This window comes from Malania oleifera, chromosome 8, assembly GCF_029873635.1.
Source record: "Malania oleifera isolate guangnan ecotype guangnan chromosome 8, ASM2987363v1, whole genome shotgun sequence".
Classification (NCBI taxonomy): Eukaryota; Viridiplantae; Streptophyta; class Magnoliopsida; order Santalales; family Ximeniaceae; genus Malania; species Malania oleifera.
Genome location: NC_080424.1, coordinates 85048807 through 85072130, shown reverse-complemented (window position 1 = coordinate 85072130; position 23324 = coordinate 85048807). Strand labels below are relative to the sequence as shown.

Below are 23324 nucleotides of genomic sequence, written 5' to 3'. Positions count from 1 at the left end.
GCTTCGTCGACGAACCTGAAGCTCAAAATTATTCCGAACTCTCAGTATCTCTTAGTTGACCAGGACCTGAATTTTGTCGACGATCCCTGGAAAGGCACTCGTTCACGAAAACTAAGATTCGTCGAAGAGGCCATGCTGTCCCTGTTCTTGAATTTTCCATCCCTCTCTTTTATTTATTTATTTTTTTATTTCCTGGGTCGGGTTACTACACAAACTCCATAACCCAAATTTAGTTATTGGACAATGCCCGAAGCCACTTGATTAGTTTAGTGGGTTAGCAACTATGGACATTTTGTCATGTGCATGTGTGTTTGCATCCCTCTAGCTTGCCTTCAAAATCCAGCTGGGTTGGAGAATAGATGCTCATTTATATATTGTTGGAGATAGGTTAGAAAAGGGTCAGGTTGGTTCTTCTGCTTTTCTTGTTCTAGTTTATTGTTTTGTAGTTGCTTCTTGTTTTCTATTTTACTTTATTTTTTTATTTTATTTTATTTTTATAACCCTTGCTTTCCATGAAAAAAAAAAAACTCTAAGCAATATTAGTAAGAATGTGCAAGTTTTCACTTTCATTTTTTTTTTTTTTTCGTTTAACAAAACTCTCAAACTCTAATAGTCTTTAACCTCTCATAGTGAGAAATTCCTAAAGAATGAAGATGTTCTTGAGCAAACAGATAAGCTAGATAAGGGGTTATGATCAATTTGTGAAATTTTTTTTTATTATAAACAAGTTTAAGCAAGTATATAAAAACTCAGTTTGAAATCAAATCAGTTAAAAATTAAATGAACAAACTTTAACATGACAAAGTTCAATTTGAGTTGACTCATCTCATTTGGAGCTCTAGTTATGCATGAAAATCTCAAGCTACTTGAGTGGTTAAAATTTTACTTCAATTCAATGTAATTGAGCATAATTGATTTTTGATAATTTTAATTGGAGGTCATTTGCCTTAGTTATACGTTTATTGGAGGATTAAAGGGCAAAATACATAAATTGCCAATGGGTCCAATTATTCACTTCGAGCAAAGCTCAAACATGATTATTAAATTTTAGCGAAACAATTCAAAGTTCATGATAATATATTTCTTAAACAAGGAACAACAAATATATAGTTTGGATACTTTGATCAGGTATAGCTCAGAGATACGAGTGAGTTTTGGGGCGTGCGAGTCTTCAATTCGAATTTGTCTCAAATTCATTTTTTATGGAATCAAACTTGTAGTTCAAAAGACATTAATAATACGCTTTTTTTTCTTTGGTATTAGGTTTTCAAAAGTAGCTAATTGATTTATTGACAATCTATTTTTAAAAAAATTAAAATGAAGGATGCTAAGGCAAATGATGAAAGCTTAAAGTTATATTTGGTTAATTTATGAAGTACAATGACAAAAATTTTGAGAATGTAAAAATAGTTGTCACCACTAGGATAATAACATATGGATTTTTTTATATATAATTATGACAAATCAATTGCAACAAATTTATTCTTAAAAGTAAAAAATTTACAAATTAAATTGACGTTACTTAACTTAATAAACTTTAATTTCATTTAATGCATGCACATGTGTAGTTGGCATTTTTGTAAAATTAAACTCGTTATAATTTTTTAATTTATTTTGAAGTCTTTATATGGTATGTATAATATGCAACTAATGACTTCCTCATATGACATTCTTAAACAGAGGGATAGAGTTGCCAATAAAACAAATCTATTTACATTAATGTGAATCGAATACTTGACGTATCGAAGACAAATTGGGCGTTGGGCCACCAGTAAGATGACGGACACGCAGCCACCACGAATTCGTATGAAAGCAGTTTTGGTAATGGGCTTCCTTCTCCACTTCACTCTCTTAATATATATATATATATATAATGACTTCACGTGAAGAGTATCTTTAATTCCCCAAATAATGCTTATATGGATACGATTATGAATACAAAAATATTCAATCGGTGTCCACCGCAAAATTTTAAAACCGTTGCTTCTCCAATCAGCTGAAATTGAAGTCACCTCACCACCAACCTTTTTTTTTTTTTTTTTCCCCCTTTTTCACCAACCAAATTGACAGTATAATGGCACCGGCGAACCAACCGATGAACGTGCTTTGAGCCCCCAAAAGGAGACCATTCAACTACCTATAGCTTCCCCACAGCCACTATGGGACTTCTCACCACATATTTACCTTCATAATCGACCCAACTCAGAAATCCATAAGCTAAGGTTTCTTTCATCACTTTCGGCCCTTCTATGCTCAGCATGAACCTTTGTTTGTCGAATTTTTTTCTAAAATTCAACTTCTCCGGTACAACGGTGACTCGAAATCCGTCCACCGATGTCAAGTTCGCCCGATAGCTGCACGCTCCATTCCCTACATTGGTCACCGTTCTGTAAAATTTTTGCGCTTTTGTAGAAGTCAGGGAGCTGGTCGAGTCATTCCCAGTAAAGAAGGCGATGAAAGAAGGGTAATTGAGGTCGAGAGATGCGTTTACGCAGCTGAAATTAGAGGATCTTATGATTGTCTGGATTTGCATCGTATTATAATTCAATGCGCAAATCAGATTCACGTAATCTTCGCGATTCGCATCGTAAATCAACCCCGGGTCCAAAGCCTTATTGGGATTGATGTGTCCCGACCCCATTGCCAGAGGAGTGGCTGGATTCTGATAATTTCCGTTATCTTTGATAGTCTGGAAAGTGTTATCTAATGAATCCGATGTGGTCATTATTGCGGATCGGATGGCGGCGGGACTCCATTCTGGGTGCACATCCTTCAGCAGCGCCGCCGTGCCGGCGGCGTGCGGGGCTGCCATTGATGTTCCCGACAGGAGATTAAAGTTGCCGAAGATTGGCATCGAGTTATTGTAGCCCACCGGACGATTCGAAGGCCACGAAGCTAAGATTAGGTCGCCGGGAGCCATAATGTCGGGCTTAAGAACTGCCGGGCAAGTCGGTGACGGCCCCCTCGAGCTGTATGGTGCGACGAGTGGCGCAGGTTTTGTGCCGAGAATCGTTGCTCTAAACTCGATTCTCGCTTTTGGGTCAGACCCGCTCTCCACGTAGTGCGTGATGATTTTTCCAATCTGAGGACTCACAAACGTTGCCGGAAATGAGGTTGTAATGTAGTCATTCAAGTTGGGGTTGTACGAGATAAAGATGCCGCCGGCGACCCCTGCCTCTGCGACATTTTCTATTCTCTCGCTCAAGAAGCCATCGTTGTCTTTGCACACAACGAGCTTGTACCCAACTTTCTTCAATTCCGCTGCGTTATTACACGTCCCCATTAAGATAACCGGCACTGGAGTTGCCATCGAATTCCCTGGGTATAAAGAAGATCCCGTGACCGACACTCCGTTGCCGAGAATCACTGTCCCGGAGAACGTCCGGTCGACAGTTCCGGCTGCGACTGTGAGCACCCACGGCGATCCGTTGTGCAGACTTCGAGTTGTAGGCCCGTCGTTTCCCGCCGAGGTGGAGACAAACACGCCCTTCTCCATGGCCGCAAAGGTGGCTATGGCGATGGGGTCGTCGTACAAGGTGACGTTGTTAAAGCCAAACGACAAGGACAGAACATCGACGCCGTCGATCAGGGCCTGATCGACTGCCGCGATGATGTCGGACGTATACGCTCCCACGTCCCAGATTGCCTTGTACATAGCGACCCGAGCCCGCGGCGCCACTCCTCGGGCCGTGCCTTTGGCATAGCCACAGTCAAAAGCAGCTCCGGCGGCGTAATTGCCTGCGGCGGTGGAGGAGGTGTGCGTGCCATGGCCGTCGGTGTCGCGTGTTGAGTTCATAAGAATGGTTATGTTAGGGAATTGTGCCATTACGCCTTTGTTGAAGAACCGAGCTCCGATGAGCTTTCTGTTGCACATTGAGGAATTGAATTGGACGCCGCTCTCGCACTCTCCTTTCCATCTCGATGGGACTTCGGTCATGCCGTCGTCGTTAAAGCTCTCGTTCTCCGGCCAAACTCCGGAATCGACTAGTCCGATTATGGCATCTTTGCCAAAATTCGACGCCGGCCATGCGCCGATGTGGGGGTTTAGGCCAAGGAATTTAAACGAATGGGTTGTGTCGACTGTAACCTGCAAATCTCTGGTAGATGAAATATAACCCGGAGTTTTTTTAAGGGCATTGAGCTCACTAGGGGATAAAATGGCACTGAACCCACGAATAGCGTGGTTATAACTATAGAGAAGCTTTGAAGAAGAAGAAGATCCAGAAGAAGTGGTAAATTTGGTTTGATCTGATACAGAGTTAATAGTGGACAAATACCAGCTATGGTGATTGGAGAAGGCTTTGGGCATGGCGGATAAGTCCATGTGCACAATGTAAGTTTGGGATTGTGTGATGACGCATAGTGTGGCAGCTGTGATGGAGATCAGAAGCCATACATGCAAGGGAATATGAGCAGCCATGGATAAGCAATGGAAGGAGAAGTACTGTTCTATATTGGAATGTCGCAGTTCTGGAGGTGTGAGTATTGGATATATTTATAGATAAACACTTGTGATAGGAAACTTGTAAACCACTATAATAGATGACTTAGGTGTGTGGGGTTTGTACTAGAAGCGTGGGTTGTACAACCTTAGTACAGCAGGGCCTCCAATCCATCCACTTGAGTAGGGGAAACATTTCAGTACCAATATTAATTATTGCTATTGAATCCTGTAATAAAAAATTAAATTCAAAATATTTGGGCAATCATTTTTGTTGTACTATTACATAAACTAGGCAATTTTATGTTATTTTGGACCATTTAAGAGATTAAATTATTAACCTGTAATAGCAATAATGTATTAGGCTATTTAAAAAAAATTAATTAGACTTCAATTTAGATTTGTATCAGATTTAAATTAAATATAATATAAATTATATTAAAATCTATTCAAATTTAAAGTAGGAAGTGCATGATTTTAAGAGTAGGTTTTCTCTGATTTAATTTAAAAATTTTTATTTTATTATTAGTACTTTTAAGAAAGCATTAGTTTATATTTAACGATTTCCAAATAGAGATTAATATCAGAGAGCCGGGATTGTTTATTTTTGCTCTAAATAGGATTAGATTGTCCTCCGATGGAACCAGCATACTGTTCCCTCGCTGATTCAGTTAGCACCAGATAGTAATTCTTTTACACATTTGATCCCAGGAAAGAAAAAAAAAAAAAAAAAAGATCGGCAAACGCCCCTTTCCCCTCTCCTCTTTTCTCCTCTGTACGCACCACCGCAGCAACTCTCCCTTTGCCACAGCAACTCAGCTGCAGCACCTCTCCTTCGCTGGCTGGGCATTCACCTCCCGCCACCGCTGGTCTGCTGCCTCCCATCAGATCTGCCGGAGATCATCGACCCACCACTATCTACGGCCTTCCATTACGCTCCCACCATACGGACACCAGATCTGGAGCCTCCCATCACACTCCCACAACAGCCTCCGCCGCCACCTCCCACCACAGCCTCCGCTGCCGCTTCTCACCACAACCTCCACCACATCCTCCGCCACCAACTCTCACCATAACCTCCCACAACTACCTCTGCCACCGCCTGCCATCCCACTCTACTTCGCCAGCGCCTCACATGAAATATGAAAAATAAATTAAGATTAATCACGTAGAGGGAGAAGAAAGAAGATGGAGAAAGGAGAGAAATTACTCTGCATTCTTAATACAAAAATACAATACAGAAAATACAACTGAATTTTATGAACTAACTTGCTAATTTCATAACTAACTAACTAATCTTGCTAACTTAACATAAGCACATATCCAATTGTAAAGTCATTTCTAACATTTAAAGTCCAACATAGGATTGTACTACGTACTATTTATATGATGACTGTACTATTCATTTGGTGGCTGCAAAGTCTACAAAGGTGGTTATACTATTCATTTGGTGGATGCACCATATGGTGGTTGTACTATTCATATGATGATTGTACTATTCATTTGACAACTTTGAAAAGGAGGCTTACAAAATCCCCATAAATAAGGAAGTGGTGGTGAAGGAAGAAGTTATCCCAAGCATTTCTAACTCCGCTTTTAGAGAAAGAAATCAAGTACTTTCCTATAAAGTGTCCCTGTTGTAACCTGTGTTTCTAGTTTCTCCTAATTTTAGAGAGATTTGTATACTCCTAATTCAAGAAAGAGGTATCATTGTTCTCCTCTTTTAATTAGAGAGAAGTTGTATTATTATTTTTCATAGTGAATTCCTTCTACTCTTACCCATGGTTTTTTCGCTCGATTCGTTTGGGGGTTTTCCACGTAAATCTTGGTGTCAATTCTAATTTTCTCATTTCTTATTTTAGTTGTGTGATACTGTTCCTACCTATTCAATTTTCTAATAGTGGTATCAGAGCCTTGGGTTACGGCCTTTGGGTTGGGGTTAACATTCACGGTTACTATTCACACGTGTCACCAGATACTTTTACAATATTGTTAACGTATACGAGATTTGTCTAAGTATACAGTTCCATTCATTTACGATACTGTTCATGTATATGGTACATTTGATCACGGTGAAAAAGTGGGAGTCGGTTTAGTGAAGGAACATATCTTATCTACTACAATGGTAGCAAAGTACGAAATTGAGAAGTTCAATGGGGGCAATTTCTCCCTTTGGAAATTGAAGATGAAGGCGGTCCTGAGAAAGAACAATTGCTTAGCGGCAATAGGAGACAAACCAGTAGGGATAACTAATGAAAAATAGAACGAGATGGATGACAATGTTGTGGCTAATCTTCATCTAGCATTAGTAGATTCGATATTATCAAGCATTACGGAGAAGAAATCAAAAAAAGAAATTTGGGATGCACTGACAAAGCTCTATGAGGTAAAGTTACTTCACAATAAAGATCTTCCTAAAGAGGCGACTCTACACTCTTCAAATGAGTGAGTCCACATCGGTTAAGGACCACATCAAAAATCTTAATATGTTGTTCTCCTAACTGACAACGTTAGACCATAAGATTGAGCCAACTGAACGAGCGGAGCTTCTACTCTAAAGTCTGCCAGATTTGCATGATCAACTCATCATCAACATTACAAATAATATTTAGTAAGATAATCTAGTCTTCAATGATATTGTGGCTGTTGTTCTGGAAGAGGAATTTAGGCGCAAAAACAAGGAAGACAAATTGTCTAGTTCTCAACAAGTTGAGGTACTACTAATGACGAGAGGAAGATCAACAAAACGTGGCTCTAGTGGGAGTCATAATCATGGTAGATCAAAGTCAAGGAGTAAGAAGAATTTTAAATGCTACAATTGTGGAAAAAGGGGGCACATATTGAAGGATTGTTGGCATAAGAAGAAGAATGCAGGGAAAGCTCCTGAGGAGAACACTTCTTAAGGATGCGCTGTGAGTACCTTTAGTGATGGCGAAATCCTATACAGCAAAGCGGAAACTATCTCTAAAGGATGTGCTGTGAGCACTTCACTTCCAATTCATTCAAGCTAGTTTCATCTATGCTTTCCGGTTAAACTCCGTATAAAGCCTTCACCATACCTTACTTCACTAACAGATCCTTAACCTTTTTCTACCATAAACTAAAGTTTCCCATTCCATCAAACTTTACAACATCGAACTTTGCAAAAGAAGTTCTAGAAGCCATTATAACAATGCTCTGATGCCAATTTGTTATGAAAATTGAAAGCGCACCAGAATAAAACGATCTTACAAACGTAGCAACCAACAGTGAAATATACAAAACAACAATCACGCAAATTATAATGAAAGCAATAACAATGACACAATGAATTACGTGGTGCGGCAATGCCTACATCCACAGGAGCAATTGGCAATGTAATTCTTACTATCTTGTGTCCAAAGACTTGAATATTGCATAGAAAATAAACCATGTATATATAAGTTTATTGAAATTTTTCCCTAAAAAACCCAACTTGTCCAACGTCCCAATTTAATATTTGAAAAACAAACATTGAGTAACCAAGCCAAACTGTCAACGATTTGCTGAGATATCGTTGATGGTTTAATACCAAGAATAAACAATCAATGTAATATGTTCAAAACCATCGACTGTTTCACTGAATCTTGACCAAATCGTCAACGGTTATAGAGAAATTGTTGACGGTTTGCTCCTGCAAGTCAACATTCCTATTTTCTTCATGTTTTCTCTTTGTCCATGCCTTCCACTTAATCATATGAGTCATATATTACAACAAAAGTTAACTTTAAGGGGAGAAGAAAGTGTGAAAGAAAGAGATAAGGAGATAAAAGAGATAAAGGGGAAAAAGACACTGAAATATGTTTAGCGTTGAGCTATTGCATGATATTTGTTATGTTGAGTTAGAGATTCCCTTATGATAGTCATTACACATATTTATATCATTTGGGATCAATCCTATATCAATTCTATAGTTACAAGTATAAAAATTTAAAATAATAAATCCTAATAATAGAAAAATTTTACGAAGAATTTAAAACATAGTCATAAATTAGGATTGTTTCATAACATTAAAAGTCCAAATTATTACAATTGACATGTTTGCCGATTACTTATTCACCTTGTCTCTTAAAGATAGACAACCTTTGCTTGATGAGTTAGGCGAACATCATCGTAAAATATTTTGGACTAGCTCCGGCTAATGATATATTTGACCATCATTATCTGGTGACTCCATGTTATTTGTCGTTTGAGTGATATTTAAATAGTTCTAACTGTAGATACCCCATTTTGTCTGGGGCTTACATAATAAAAATTTGGAAAAAATTATTAATTACATAAAATGAGAAAATATAGGAAAATTTTCTAAATACAGGGAAAATGAATTTTTACATTGAAAATTATAATAAAAAAAGCAGAAAAGGAAAAAATGAAACAAAAAGAAGTAGGCCAACATCTTCAGCTTCAAATTCAATCTTGCAAAAGAAAGTCCAGCGATTAAACATGTGGAAAAATGTGAAAAAAAATTGAAATAATTTTGATTAATTAAATTTAGTGCTGATTGACCTAATTAGTATTAAACTGAATGAATCTCCAAGCCTATAGAAAAATTTTTTTTTAGGGTGAGATGGATAGACACTAAAATTGAGACACACAGAGAGAATGAAAAAGCTGGAACTGTTCATAAAAACAATTTAGAGAGAATTATTAAGAGTTTGAATGATTGAAATTGAGAAAGTGAAAGGAAAGTGAGGACTTAAAAGTTTGAATTGCGGAAGCAGTAAGAAATTGGCAGTGGAAATTTGAAGCAACAAACTTAAAGATTGGAGGAGTTAGAAGACAGAGGTTGCTTTTTGTTGGCCTTACAAGGTATAAAATCTTGTTATTTTGTTTTGATGCTAACAAATAAGTAAAATTTAATGTTTTTGTGTGAGTAATGATATTTTAGGGCTCATATATGAGAAAGTAAGGTCAAAGTGCTCACAAGGATCAAATGAAGTTTAAAAGAGTCAAAGCATGGATTTAAAGATCAAAACATGGATTTAAAGATGATATATTAAACCTTGAAGAATATGAGGACATAAATGAATTGTTGAAAGTCAAGGAATATTAAAGTCAAAAAGAGCCAAAGAAAGGCAAAGTCAGAAAGCTCAAAGAATATGGAAGCTTGAAGAAAAGATGGACTCAATCCAAGGACAAAGCATGAAGACTCAAGAACCTAAAATGTTAATGTCTTAGAAGTCTCATGTAAGTGCTTGAATGTTTAAAATATCGTTTGAAATATTTTGAAACTCTTAGGTTAACTTCATGGACCTAGATACCTTTTAACATACTTGGATATACTTGGAAAATATTTTTATAAGGTCAAAAATTGTTTTAAAAAGGTTAGAATCATTTTTGGAAGGAAAAGCACCAAAAAGAGTTTTTTCCAAATGCTGTCAATTTTTATATAGCCGCATTGAGGTGAATTTTTATCTATCAAAATCACCTTATTTTAAAATATGTTCAACATGAACGTTGTAGGATTTTCTCTTAGCTTTATTTTTACGTTAATAACACTTAATTTGGAGTTATAAAGTAAAAGTTATGGTCTAAACAATGAAACGGGGTCATAGCTGTCAGATATCTGAACACTGTTCACGGAGGGACTTCAGCTGTCTGAACAGCACATAGAACCACTTCAGGCGTCTGAACTTGACACCTCAGACGTATGAAGATTTTTTGGACAGAATTGAAAGAGGCAATAGCTGTTCATACGTCTACACCCAGCACTTCAGACATCTGAACCCTACACCTCAGACGTTTGAACCCTCTCTTCAGACATCTGACCTTGTGTCCAGTACATTTTAAAAAGGTTTCAGGAACTTCAGATGACTGAACTTGAACCTTCAGACATATGAACACTATTCAAAGGGAAAAATTTAATAGCCGTTTGAGCTCCAAACTTTCTAAAATTTTGGGAAACACTTAAAAGAAACTTTTGCAACATGGAAATAAGTTTGAAAGCCTATAAATACATGGTTTTGCAAATCAAAATACATCCAAGAATTGAAAAAATCTTTTTTGAGAAGCTGAAAGTACTCTTTATCTTCTAAAGTTCTCTTGCTCACTCATTAAAAAATTCTTTTGCTGAGATATTCTGAAGTGCTAATCCTTCCTCCTCTGAATTCCTACTGTTAATCCTCATTTAAGAAGGATATTAGTGAATTCTACGCTTAAGTTTCATTCTATTTCCTATTGATATTTTACATTAAAGTATATAGTGCTGAAATTGTACTAACTTGCTCTTTGAGAGAGTATACTTGTACGCAGATTTTATCTTGTGTTTCTTGTAGTTCATTGACGTTCCAAGGTATTTGGATTGTTGGCTAAGCAAAGGGATATTGCTTAGAGAGGCGGGTTCTAGCCTATCTAAGGAGTGACCAAACGAAAGAATATCGTATGGAGAAGGCGAGCTCTAGCCTTAACCAAGGAGTGTTGTAAAAGTTTGTTCCACCCGTCAACGGAATAGGTTTAGTGAATCCTTTGGTGGTTTTGCCAAAGGCGAGGACGTAAGCTATGTTGAAGCTGAACCTCGTAAAAATCTCTGTCTCACTCTCTTTTTCCCTATTCTTTATTTTCAGTGCATATTTAAATTGCGTAGATGGTTTAAATTTGAAAATCATATAAATTACGTATATTTGGAAATCAAGTAAACTTTAAGTTTGATTTTGATTTGGGTTGTGGAAACCGAAAGAGAGTATGTTGGTTGAACCATTCTTTGTGGAAACCATACGGGAGTACGTTACTTGGTTAACAGAAAGTTTATTTGAATTCTAAGTATTTGGGAAGAGTGTGAATGTGTTGTTGAAAAACATATTGAAGAAGCAAATCTATATCAGCGAAGTATAAATTATAATTCAACTACAGGGCTTACAATTTCATATCCAGGACTGACAACAAAAGATATATTGTGATTGAATGGTATAAAACTTGAGATTGATTGGATAGTGTTTGTATTCCAAGAGTGCTAAATCTTGAATGATTTCATCAATATAATAATGCTGCAGTGAACTTATATTTGATAAATAAATTGTGATTGTGATTTATTGTTTGAATGTTTTATTGTGATTGATTAAAGAGATTAAGTTGTTGTATGATTGGTGAAATTAAACACACAAGTTAAAGAATTGGTTAAGTGTTTAAAGAAGTTAAGGATTCTTAAAAGAAGTTAAAAGAAAGTTTTAAAAGCCAATTCACCCCCTCTTTTGGGAAGCTATTCCTAAATTCACTTTTCTTTAATTTTGTTTAATTTCTTTTTTGCTTCTTGAATAATTAAAATTACAAAATTTTAAATTTTAAATTTTTGACATTTGAGTGTAATCAAAAATTTGTAATCCAGACCATAATACCTTAGAATTGAATACCCATATCCATATTCAATAACTTGGACCCATTTCAACTTGATTCGGATCCTATTCAATTGATGTGAGAAACTAATACATGGACTTGGGTCCATTGGTCCAAAACACAAATCCTAGTTAGCCAGTAGCTCATTTTTAAATCTAGGCCTAAATGCGCCTAGTTCAATTTAAACTCAACTAATCCAACTACCCAAGGTCTGCTTTTGTAAACCCAGATCAAGCCCAATTGTCCTTGAAGCAATTCAACCCAATCTAAACCTAATTAACCTAGAGCCTAAGTCATTTGGCCCAAATTCAAGGTCCAATTCAGGACCTAAACCTAACCCTATCTTGAACAAAAATTCATCTTGTTTGGCTTACAGGAAAATTGCCAAGAAAAGTCAATAGAACAAAAAAAATAAAATAAAAGACTTATCTTCAAGGACTTTGATCTAAGCTTGTATTTGAAGGCAGGGAGCCCAAAGCTCTTTGCTTATACTTCCTTTTCGATCCAGACCTACAAAATGAAGAACCAAAGGGGTGAGATCTAAGAAGAAAAGAAAAAGACAATAGATAGAAGAGAAAGAAGCATCGGAGGGAAAAGAAAAAAAAAGTAGAAAAAGAAAATAGAAAGAAGAGAAAGAAAGATTGAAGGAGAGAGAAAGAGGAATATGCGAGAGAGAAGAAGAAAGAAAGGAGAAAGGGGAGAGAAGATATCAAAGAGAGCGAGAAGTTTGTGAGAGTGCGAAGTAGAAGAGAGAGAAAGTAAGAAGCAAAAGAGACAAAGAGTCATGCGAGAAAGAGAAAGAGAGAGAATAAGAAAAGAAGAGAGAGAAAAAATGAGCTTTTATATATATTAGTGGGACACGTGTCACTGTATGGACAGTGAAACGTGGCACAACCAAGGTTATGTATTTGGAAGGAGATGTGGCACAATCTTGGTCATTCAATATATATTTTCTCTTGACGGTAGGATAGTTGCCACATTTGCGATCCACGTCAAATCCCTAGAGTTAACCAAGGCTTGCCATGTGGTGGGTAATGTCATACTGACGTCACATTACTGTATAAAATTTAAAAAACAATAAAAATGACAATAAAAAATAGTGCCTCGTGTCACTAATGATGGGTAAAATGTGGTTGGCCCACTCATTCCAACGGAGTCAGACCTGGTTCAGACTAGTTGAACCGGTCTAACTTTTTCGAACCATCGATTTACTTAAAAAATGGGAAAATAAAAATTATTTTAAATAAAAAATAAAAATTATTTGAGTTATTTTTATTGACACCTTAATGATCAAATATGTATTTAAGTAGACACCTTAATGATTAGCTATTTTTATTTTTTGAAAGTACTAGTAACTTATTGACAATCCCTCCATGATGAAGGATGCAAAGGTAATTGAACAAATCCTAGTTTTACAAGCTTTTAATTTAGTGCATGTTTTTTAATTGCAGTTTGTGCGCCAAATTATATAAATTTGTTATAACTTTTATTTATTTATTTATTTATTTTTTATTACATAGAAATTTCAGTTACCAACAAGCTCTTTAGACTCTCTGGTGCTAGCCAAATCTATGGATTAGCGTCAATAGTATGTATATTGAGATAATACTAACTACGTGGAGTATACAACAAAATTAATATGATTTCATCACACTAGTTTAACTAAACTAGATATTTATAACTATTTTTCTTTCATGTTAATTTTAGAGTATGTACTTTGTAATCTTCAATTATAATTTCATATATATATATATATGTATATATATATATATATATCTTGGCCATATGACATGAGAAATTATCAAATATTTTGGAACCTCACTCTTTTAAGAGATGACGCACGCGCAGCCACCGCCAGATCAAAGCAGTTTTGGTAATGGGCGTCCTTCACTTTTCATGCACGCCACTTTATTCTATTAACATGACTTAACATAAAAAATATCTCTATTTCTGATTCCAAATAATTAATGTAACATAAAAAATATCTCTATTTCTGATTCCAAATAAATAGTGTAATATAAAAAATATCTCTATTTCTGATTCCAAATAATTAGTGTAATATAAAAAATATCTCTATTTCTGATTCCAATCAATTAATTCTTCTATGTATATAATTGTGAACACAAATATACCACCGAACAATTTTAAAATCGGCCCCTATCCAATCAGCTGAAATGGTGGATGTCACTCATCACCCATCTTATTTTATTTTATTTTATTTTTTGCCAACCAGTTCACATTCTATTGGCACCAGAGCCAACTGAAAACGTGCTTTATGCCGCAAGAATCAAGGAGGACCACACTCAGGTAGCTATAGTGCATAAATATATATATATATATATATATATATATATATATATATATATATATATATATATATATATATATATAACCTGGTTCCTACAGAAACATTTAGTTTCCAATCCCCCCCCCCCACACCCCCCCCACCCCCGCCCCCCCCTCCCCTCGCTGAACGATTCTCATCTCTCTCCTCACTCTCTCTCTCTCTCTCTCTCCTCAAACACTCACTCTCTAAAATTTTTCTCTATCCGTAAGTCAAATCAAAAAACAAACACCACTATGGGGTCCTACCTTCGATCATCGTCATTTTAGTCAAAACAAATTAATAGTTTGGAGATCTTAGACACCACTCGAAAGTTAAGATAAGAAAAATGAATTATGTCTGTCGTTTTAGAATTTAACCAATTAACGGGAGTGAGAGAGCCTAGGAATGTTAGGATAGTAATTATTTCGGAATTTAATTGATTAAACTAAAATATATGATTATAGGATTTTGTACTCCGAACATCGTAGGTATCAGTTTAAGATTTTTGCAAACACATTCTTAGTAAATAGGTAAGAAGAATAAATTATGTCAGACATTTTCCAAAATTTAACTGATTAAGTTATAATATGTGGTTACAGAAATTAATATATATGTTTTATGGTTATTTAGATATATGGAAATTGGATTTTAAATTATTATTATTATTATTATTATTATTATTATGAATTGATTAAACTCTAATAGAAGATAATTCAATTTATTTTTAGTGAAATGTATGTAAATTCTTCCAAGTAGTTATTAAACTATGATTTAATACTCAAATTGTGTGGCATGAGTATATATTGATTTTTTTAGAAAAGTTGTATAAAAATTATGGAATTATGATATATGGCTATGTGTCGAGATATGACATACGTATGGTTGTGTGCCAAGATATGTTATGATATGATTTTATACAGAATAAATTGAGAACATGTCAGATTTTATACAGCTATATTATATGAATTATACTATATGGCAGTAGAGCCCTGATAGACTGTTTCATTGATATTTGGAGCACGATACCGTAGTTATGATAATGATAGTCAATACAACTGCACTACTCAAGGAGGGTGTTAGTATTAGAAGTCGATTGGACCTGCGGAGATGTTGATCGCCTCTGTGTCCAGACCAGGCTGTAGTAGGTCAATCGTACTACAGAAGTGTAAAATTTGACTTAGCCTGGTGGTAGGCCAGCTATGACTAAATCCCGCATTCGGGTTACACAACCCGATCATGTGGGGTTATTACATGATGATGTATGAACATCCATTTAGAGGGAAATTCCTTATATATATGTATGATGATTTAATTATTGCAGAGAATTATGTCTTCGATACGACGTGTTTTAAATAGGAAATATGTGTTCTTATATATATATATAGGCGTGAGTTCAAGTTACATATTTTGTCAGTTAAGTTTAATTGAATAATGAATGTATATTTGGAACAATAAAACTCATATTACCACACACTGATAATAATTTATTCATTCTTACTGAGATATGTCTCACCCCAATAATCTTAAACATTTCATGAAATCCAAACAGCCAAGCAAAACGAGCTCTGAAGTAGAGAAAGCCTAGCTATTGTAGTTCAAGGTATGTGTTTTTGGAATTAAGGATATTTTTTAATGGATTTTTGGGGGTTTATATGTATATTTATGGAGACTTTAGAACTCTGGTATTGTATATAAGGATTAGATGTGCTATGTTTTTCGCTGCATTTTGATAGGATGTATTTATGGACAGGTGTGTCCCTGGTTCCCATTTTGGGTCCGGGCTGACTTTGTTGATATTATTATGGTATCAGGGTATTTTTTATAGTAGAATTTATAGGATCATTACAATTATGGTAGTAGAGCCTAGGTTGATAGGTTCTGTAGACTTCAGCGGATAGCAATACTAGAGTATAAAAATGGATCTTGATGAGGGTAGGAAATGGGTAGACTAGGAATTTGGCAAGTCATAATTGGAAGCTAGATAAAATCCTGGGTTTTGGTTTCAAAGCCTTGAAGGAGGAATCCATTGACGATCTTCTATGATTTTCCTATGACGACGGTTTTAGGAAAATTACGGCAAACCATTGATGGTCTTTGTTTCTGAGCAGAGAGATTGGAATTTGAGATATTAGTTGGTTAGGTTGGTTGGAATTTTTTTGGATTAGAGGTTTGGTCGTTGAAATGGTTAAGTGTAGGATTAGTGAATGGTTTTGGGCCAAACTATTGATGATTTTGTGTGGTAGGGGAAAAACCATTGATGATTTTGTGTGGTGGGGGAAAAACCGTCAACAGTTTCCTCAAAATAGGCCCTTAGGATCTCAAATTTTCCATTGACGATTTAGGAGGTCTTAAAAAAATCGTTGACTGTTTTGTGTCTGAGTTGTATGTTGATGTTTACAATGAAGATGTGAAATGTTAAATTGTTTTCTTAATTAGATAATAGTACCCGTCACACTAAGATATTGAAATTCTATGACTATTTATGTCCTATTTTTAGGATGGACCCTAGAAATAATAACGTGAATGCTGGAGGTAGCCGCCATGTGGGGGCTTCTAGTTGTGGTACTAGTGACTCAGATCAAGTCCTGCGTAGCATAGCTCAGCAAGTTATGGCGGAGATAGCATGGAATTCTAGGAAGCAGGGTTATCGGCTAGTAGATCAAGGTTGCATCATAGAGCAGTTCACTTGGATGAATCCCCTGACTTTTCTAGGAAGTGTCGACCTGATTAGGGTAGAAAATTGGATGTAGGAAATTAAGAAAATCCTAACAGTACTACATTGCACTAATGAGCAAGAAGATCTTTATGCAACATTAAAGCTGATATGTGAGGCCTAGCGATGGTGGTTGGTGGTGAAGGTGGTAGTTTTGCAGGTGCGAGATTTTTCAAGGTTGGTGGATAAAGCCACCATAGCAGAGGTGATTCGGCAGAGGGGCACAAGAATACAAAGTCAGAAGAAGAGGACCATGCCTCCTAGATTTTAGGCAAATACTAGTCAGGGGCAGTGGAGGAGATACGATATGGGCCAGCAATAGGTAGTGGGACACTGAGTTCCTCAGCGTAATCCAGCACCCCCTACTTGCCATCAATGTTATAAAAGACATTCAGGGGAGTGCTGGGTTAGGGTAACTACCTGCTATCAATGCGGTCGGCCTTGCCACATGGCACGAGATTGTCATGCACTATCGAGTAATGCTCTCGCTCCTAGACAATTTTGGGGAAACTACTAGGCTCTCCGAGACTGTCAACAGAGAAACACTGCTTAGGCGCGGGTCTACTCTCTCACACCGGGAGATGCAGAAGTGGCAGACGATATGGTGACAGGTACCATTTCTACTTTTTCATATAAATTTGTTGTTTTTTTTTTATTCAGGGGTCACTTATTCATTCATAGCCCGGGATTTTATCAAAATATGTGGAATAGAAGCTCAGCCAATGGATGTCAGTTTATCAGTGGCTACACCAACTTGAATTGTAGTGATGTGTACAAGAATACTTAGGGATTGTCCAATCAATATTCAGGGGAGATCACTACCTGCTAATTTGGTGGTCCTCGAAATGCATAGGTTTGAGGTGATCTTGGGGATGGACTGGTTGGCTACCAACTATGTCAGTATTGACTGTTATAGGAAAGAGATAGTCTTCAGACCTCTAGGGGAGCAAGAGTACCAATACGTTGGGATGTGTGTGCACTCCTCACCGCAAATGTTATTAGTTATTCAGGAGAGGAGATTGCTTCTGAAGGGATGTCAGGGGTACCTAGTCTGTGTGAAGGAAGCACTAGAGGGGAAATTAAAGTTATAAGATATCCCAATAGTGAGGGATTTTACTGATGTGTTTCTGGAGGATTTTTTTAGGTTGCCTCCCAATTGTGAAGTTGAATTTGCTATTAATCTACCTCCAGGGACAGCGCCAGTCTCTAAGACCCTGTACAAAATGGCTATGGCAGAATTAAAAAAATTAAAAGAATAGTTACGGGAGTTATTGGATAAGGGGTTCATCAGACCCAGTTTGTCCCTGTGGGGTGCACTAGTATTGTTTGCTAAAAAAAAAAAAAGATGGGTTGATGAAAATGTGCATTGACTACCAGGAAATCAACAAGGTGACAATTAAGAATAAATACCCACTACCCCAAATTGATGATTTGTTTGACCAGCTCCAAGGAACACAGGTTTTCGCTAAGGTTGATCTTCGATTTGGGTATCATCAAGTGAAGATCAAGGTAGAGGATGTTCCGAAGAGAGTGTTCCAAACCCGGTATAGCCATTATGAGTTCCTAGTTATGTCGTTTGGATTGGTGAATGCTCTTGCTACATTGATGGACCAGATGAATAGGGTTTTCCATCCATATCTAGATCAGTTTGTTGTGATTTTTATTGACGACATGTCGGTATATTCAAAGAGTCCTGAAGAGCATGAGGATCATTTGAGGATAGTTCTTCGGGTGCTAAGGGAAAGGAGGTTGTATGTAAAATTCAAGAAGTGTGAGTTTTGGTTAGAATAAATCACATTCCTTGGGCACGTGGTATCTAGGGACGGGATTTTAGTAGACCCAAGCAAGATAGATGTGGTAGTTGACTGGACGAGACCGAATAATGTCCACAAGGTCAGAAGTTTCTTGGGATTGACTAGATATTACCGCCGATTTGTAGAAGGTTTTTCTAAGTTATTAGGCCCTTTGACAAAGTTGACTAGGAAGGATGTAAGATATTAATGGATAGATGAATGTGAACAAAGTTTCCAGTAATTAAAACAGCGAATCGTCACTGCTCTGAATCTGACCATCCCATCAGGAGATGGGAGTTTTGTGATTTACAGTGATGCATCTAGAAGAGGGCTTGGGTGCGTACTGATGCAACGAAGGAAGGTTATTGCATATGTTTCTCGGAAGCTCAAGGAATACAAGAAGAATTATCTGATGCATGATCTGGAATTGGCAGCAGTAGCTTTCGCTTTGAAAATATAGAGGCACTACCTGTACGGTGGAAAGTGCGAGATTTTCACAAATCACAAAAGCCTTAAGTACTTTTTCATGCAGAAGGGATTACATATGAGACAAAGAAGATGACTTGATCTAATTAAGGATTATAATTGTACCATCAGCTACCACCCAGTGAAAGCTAATATTCTAGTTGATGCATTGAGTCGCAAGTTAGGGAATGCATCAGTATCAACAATGGTAACTCAACAACACATAAGGATGATCCTAGAAAGATTTGGTATGGAATTAGTAGAGGGAAATCTCTAGGCACTCATCGCTAATATGAAAATACAACCTACCTTGTAGGAAAGGATTAAGGTTGCTCAGATGAAAGATGTGGAATTGGTAAAAATTTTGGATAAGGTGCGGAGTGGACAGAGGACATATTTTAATATCTCAGATGATGGAGTGTTGAGATCCATGCTAGACTATGTGTACCTACTGATGCCAAGATTAAAAGAACTATCCTAGAGGAAGCGCATCGTTCCCTTTATATAGTGCATCCAAGAAGCACTAAGATGTACATGGATTTATGGGAGTCTTTTTGGTGGAGTAATATGAAGAAGAAAATTGTTGGATATATGGAGCAGTGTTTGACATGCCAGCAGGTGAAGGTTGAGCATTAGAGACCGGTGGGAGCTCTACAACCACTTCACATCCCCGAATGGAAGTGGGAGCACATTTCTATGGATTTCATCATAGGATTACCACTGGCACTTTATAGATACGACACCATTTGGGTAGTCGTTGACCGATTGATGAAGACTGCCCATTTTATCCCTATTAGAGTTAACTATTCCATGAGTAGATTGACAGAACTGTATATATAGAAGATAGTCTAGTGTCCATCATTTATGATCTGGACCCACAGTTTATATCTTAATTCTAGAAGAGTTTACAAGGAGTTTTGGGTCCTCAACTGACATTCAGTACAACATTTCATCCTCAGATCGTTGGGAAGACAGAGAGGACCATATAGATACTAGAAGACATGTTGCGAGTCTGTGTGTTAGACTTTGGTGGTAGCTGGATCCAGTATTTGTCACTGGTTGAATTTGCTTATAATAACAGCTATCAAGCTAGCATCAGAATGGCACCGTATGAAGCGTTGTATGGTTGGAGGTGCCGATCTCCATTATACTGTGATGAGATTGGTGAAAGGCAGATTTTGGGGCCAGAGATTGTGTAGCAAACTTCTGAGAAAATAAGACTTATCTGAGAAAGGATCAAAACAACCCAGAGTCAACAAAAAAGTTATGCTGACACCCACCAATGAGAATTGGAGTTTGATATGGGGGATCATGTATTCTTGATAACTACACCAATGAAAGAAGTGATGAGATTTGGAGGAAGGGTAAGCTGAGCCCTAGGTATATTGGACCATTTGAGATACTGGAAAGAATTGGTTCAGTTACCTATAGGGTGGCATTACCTCCAGCTCTGTTTAGGATCCATGATGTGTTTCACGTGTCTATGTTGAGAAGATACGCCTCAGATCCTTCACACTTGATTAGTTATGAGTCACTAGAGCTTAAAGATACCCTATTATATAAAGAGGTGCCAGTTCAGATTTTGGACAGGAAGAAATAGGAACTACGCACCAAAAAGATCCCGTTGGTAAGAGTACTTTGGCAGAATCACGCAGTTGATGAAGTCTCATGGGAACTAGAAGATAAAATGCGGTAGAGATACCCATACTTGTTTAGCAGGGCTCAACATTAGCCAGATAAAGGTGATAGTTCTGGTAAATAACTATTTTAGTTATTGACTTGTATAGTGTAGGATAGTTAGTTATAACTTAATTGTTTCTAGTTTTAAGTTATGATTGATTTGTGAGGGAGTTTTGTTTTACTAATTGTAATCTCCCAGAGGTCGTTTATGTAATCACAGTATTCCTCCGCCATAAGTGAGGGTTATTAATAAATTTAGGACGGGGCTGCTATGTGGGTGGTCGCCGACTTTTTCTAGAGTCGGGTAAAAAATTCAGTAATTTTCAGAGGAGATTGCAATAAGTAACGATTAACAAATTTTGAGGACGAAATTTTTATAAGGAGAGGAGAATGTAGTGATTCCAAAAAAAAAAAATAAATTATTAATTAAATAATATAATATAATATAATAATACATTAATATAATATAATATAATATGATAATTTAATATTATATATACACTGAAGTAACCTAAAGGATCTTTAGGATCCTTTAGGAATTATTTAGTTTCCAATCCCCCCCCCCATTTATAGAACGTTTCTCATCTCCATCTCTCTCTCTCTCTCTCTCCCCCCTCAAGCATTCACTCTTTCTTTCTAAAATGTTTCTCCATCCATAAGCCAAATCAAAAAATGAACACCACCACGGGATCCTAGCTTTGATCCTCGTCATTTTAATCGAAGCAGATTCGTGATTTGGGGATCCTAAAGTAAGAAAAATGAATTATGCTTGTCGTTTTAAAATTTAACCGGTTAACAGGAACATGAGAGCCTAGGGATGTTTGGATAGTAATTATTCTAGGATTTAGCTGATTAAACTAAAATATATGATTACAAGATTTTATGCTCCGAATGCAGCATGTGTCAGTTTAGGATCCTTGCAGACACATTCTTAGTAAACAGGAAAGGGAAATAAATTATGTTAGACATTTTCTAAAATTTAATCGATTAAATTAAAATATGTTGTTACAAGAATTGATATATATTGTAACGCCCCGACCCACCATGTGGAGCCTGAGGTGCTAGTTAAGTAACGTCTGCGTATCTGATACCATATTCATAATATAATTGTAGCGGAAAAAGTAATATATTCTTCAAAAATTCTAATATACATAGGAGTCTCTTAATATCCTTATTACAAATCATAGTATAGTACAAAGTCAACCTAGTCCCAATAACCATAAAACATAACCAGGTACTTTAAACATAACTAAAACCCATAAAACATCTTACAAACCTTCAAAAGTAAAACTAGCTACTGCCCGTCCCCGAAGCTTGCTAAGCTCGATCCCGAGATGGTCCTGAAAAGATGATTGTATATTGGGGTGAGACACTTCTTAGTAAGGAAGATTAAGTTAAAATCAGTGTGTGGCTAACATGAATTTTAGTGTATACTGAAAATAACCAGTTCCTTATTTAACCGAAAATATCATATTGACACAATATTGAGAGTAGATTCACATATCTTCACTGAGCTTATACTTCCTGTCCTATTGAAGTGCATTGGTTATTGCTTGTGCGTATCGGAACAAATTTGCTTGTGTTAGACGCATCTTTATTTGTACACATATTTTTTTATTCAATGTTGTATTTCAAGTGTGGCCTAAGAGAGTGTTGATCTAGCTCGTAAGGATCAGGTTGTAAAGGTTGGGGTTAGCTCTGTTAATGTGACCTTAGGCCTTCTCCACCCTGTAAGGAGAGTTTGTAAAGGTTGAGGTCAGCCTTGGTAATTTGACCTAGTGTTGTAACCGGTGCAGTTCCACCTATTAAGTGAGCATTAGTGGAATCATCGGGCTTGTGAGCTAAGGCGGAGATGTAGATAGTATTGGTCAAACCCCAATAACATATCGTGTGTGCACTTTATATTTTCATAATTTATTTACTGTACATGTATGATTATTTTCAATAAACTGTGAATGCTGCACATGATTTAATTCCTACACATTATATTTATCTGCGCATTTGGGATTGCATAGATAAACCTAGGTTGGGTTATACTGCTGATTTAGTTGAACTTAGGAGATAAATTTTTAATACCCAATTCACCCCCCTCTTGAGATTACACCAATTCCAACACACTTCCTGATTTATAACTAAATGCATCAGCTACCATTTGCTTTTCCTGGGTGGTAACAGATGGTGCAATCATAGTCTTTAATCAGCTTGAGCCATATTCTCTATCTTATATTCAATTCCTTTTGCATGAAGAAATACTTCAAACTCTTATAATCTGTAAAGATTTCACATTTCCCACCATATAGATAATGCCTCTAGATCTTTAAAGCGTACATCATTACAGCCAACTCTAAATCATGCGTCAGATAATTCTTTTCATATTCCTTGAGTTGTCGAGAAGCATATGCCACCATTTTTTCTTACTACATCAATACACACCTAAATGCTTTCAGGCATGCGTCATTATAGATCACATAATCTCCATCCCCTACTGGAATGGTCAAAACTGGGGCGGTGACGAGTTGCTTCTTCAACTCTTGAAAGCTTTGCTCACAATCATTATTC

General features: G+C 36.6%; 1 protein-coding gene across 1 annotated transcript; it reads right to left on the bottom strand.

Moving 5' to 3' along the window:
* Positions 1-1866: 1866 nt before the first annotated feature.
* Positions 1867-4700, bottom strand: LOC131163065 (subtilisin-like protease SBT3). The gene has a single exon (XM_058119769.1). It carries the CDS (start codon positions 4418-4420, stop codon positions 2138-2140), a length of 2283 nt encoding a protein of 760 aa, XP_057975752.1. The 5' UTR covers positions 4421-4700; the 3' UTR covers positions 1867-2137.
* Between the last annotated feature and the right edge of the window lie 18624 nt (positions 4701-23324).

Bases quoted from the DNA above. Each gene is read 5' to 3' on its own strand.
- LOC131163065 (XM_058119769.1), bottom strand. From the start codon at position 4,420: ATGGCTGCTCATATTCCCTTGCATGTATGGCTTCTGATCTCCATCACA.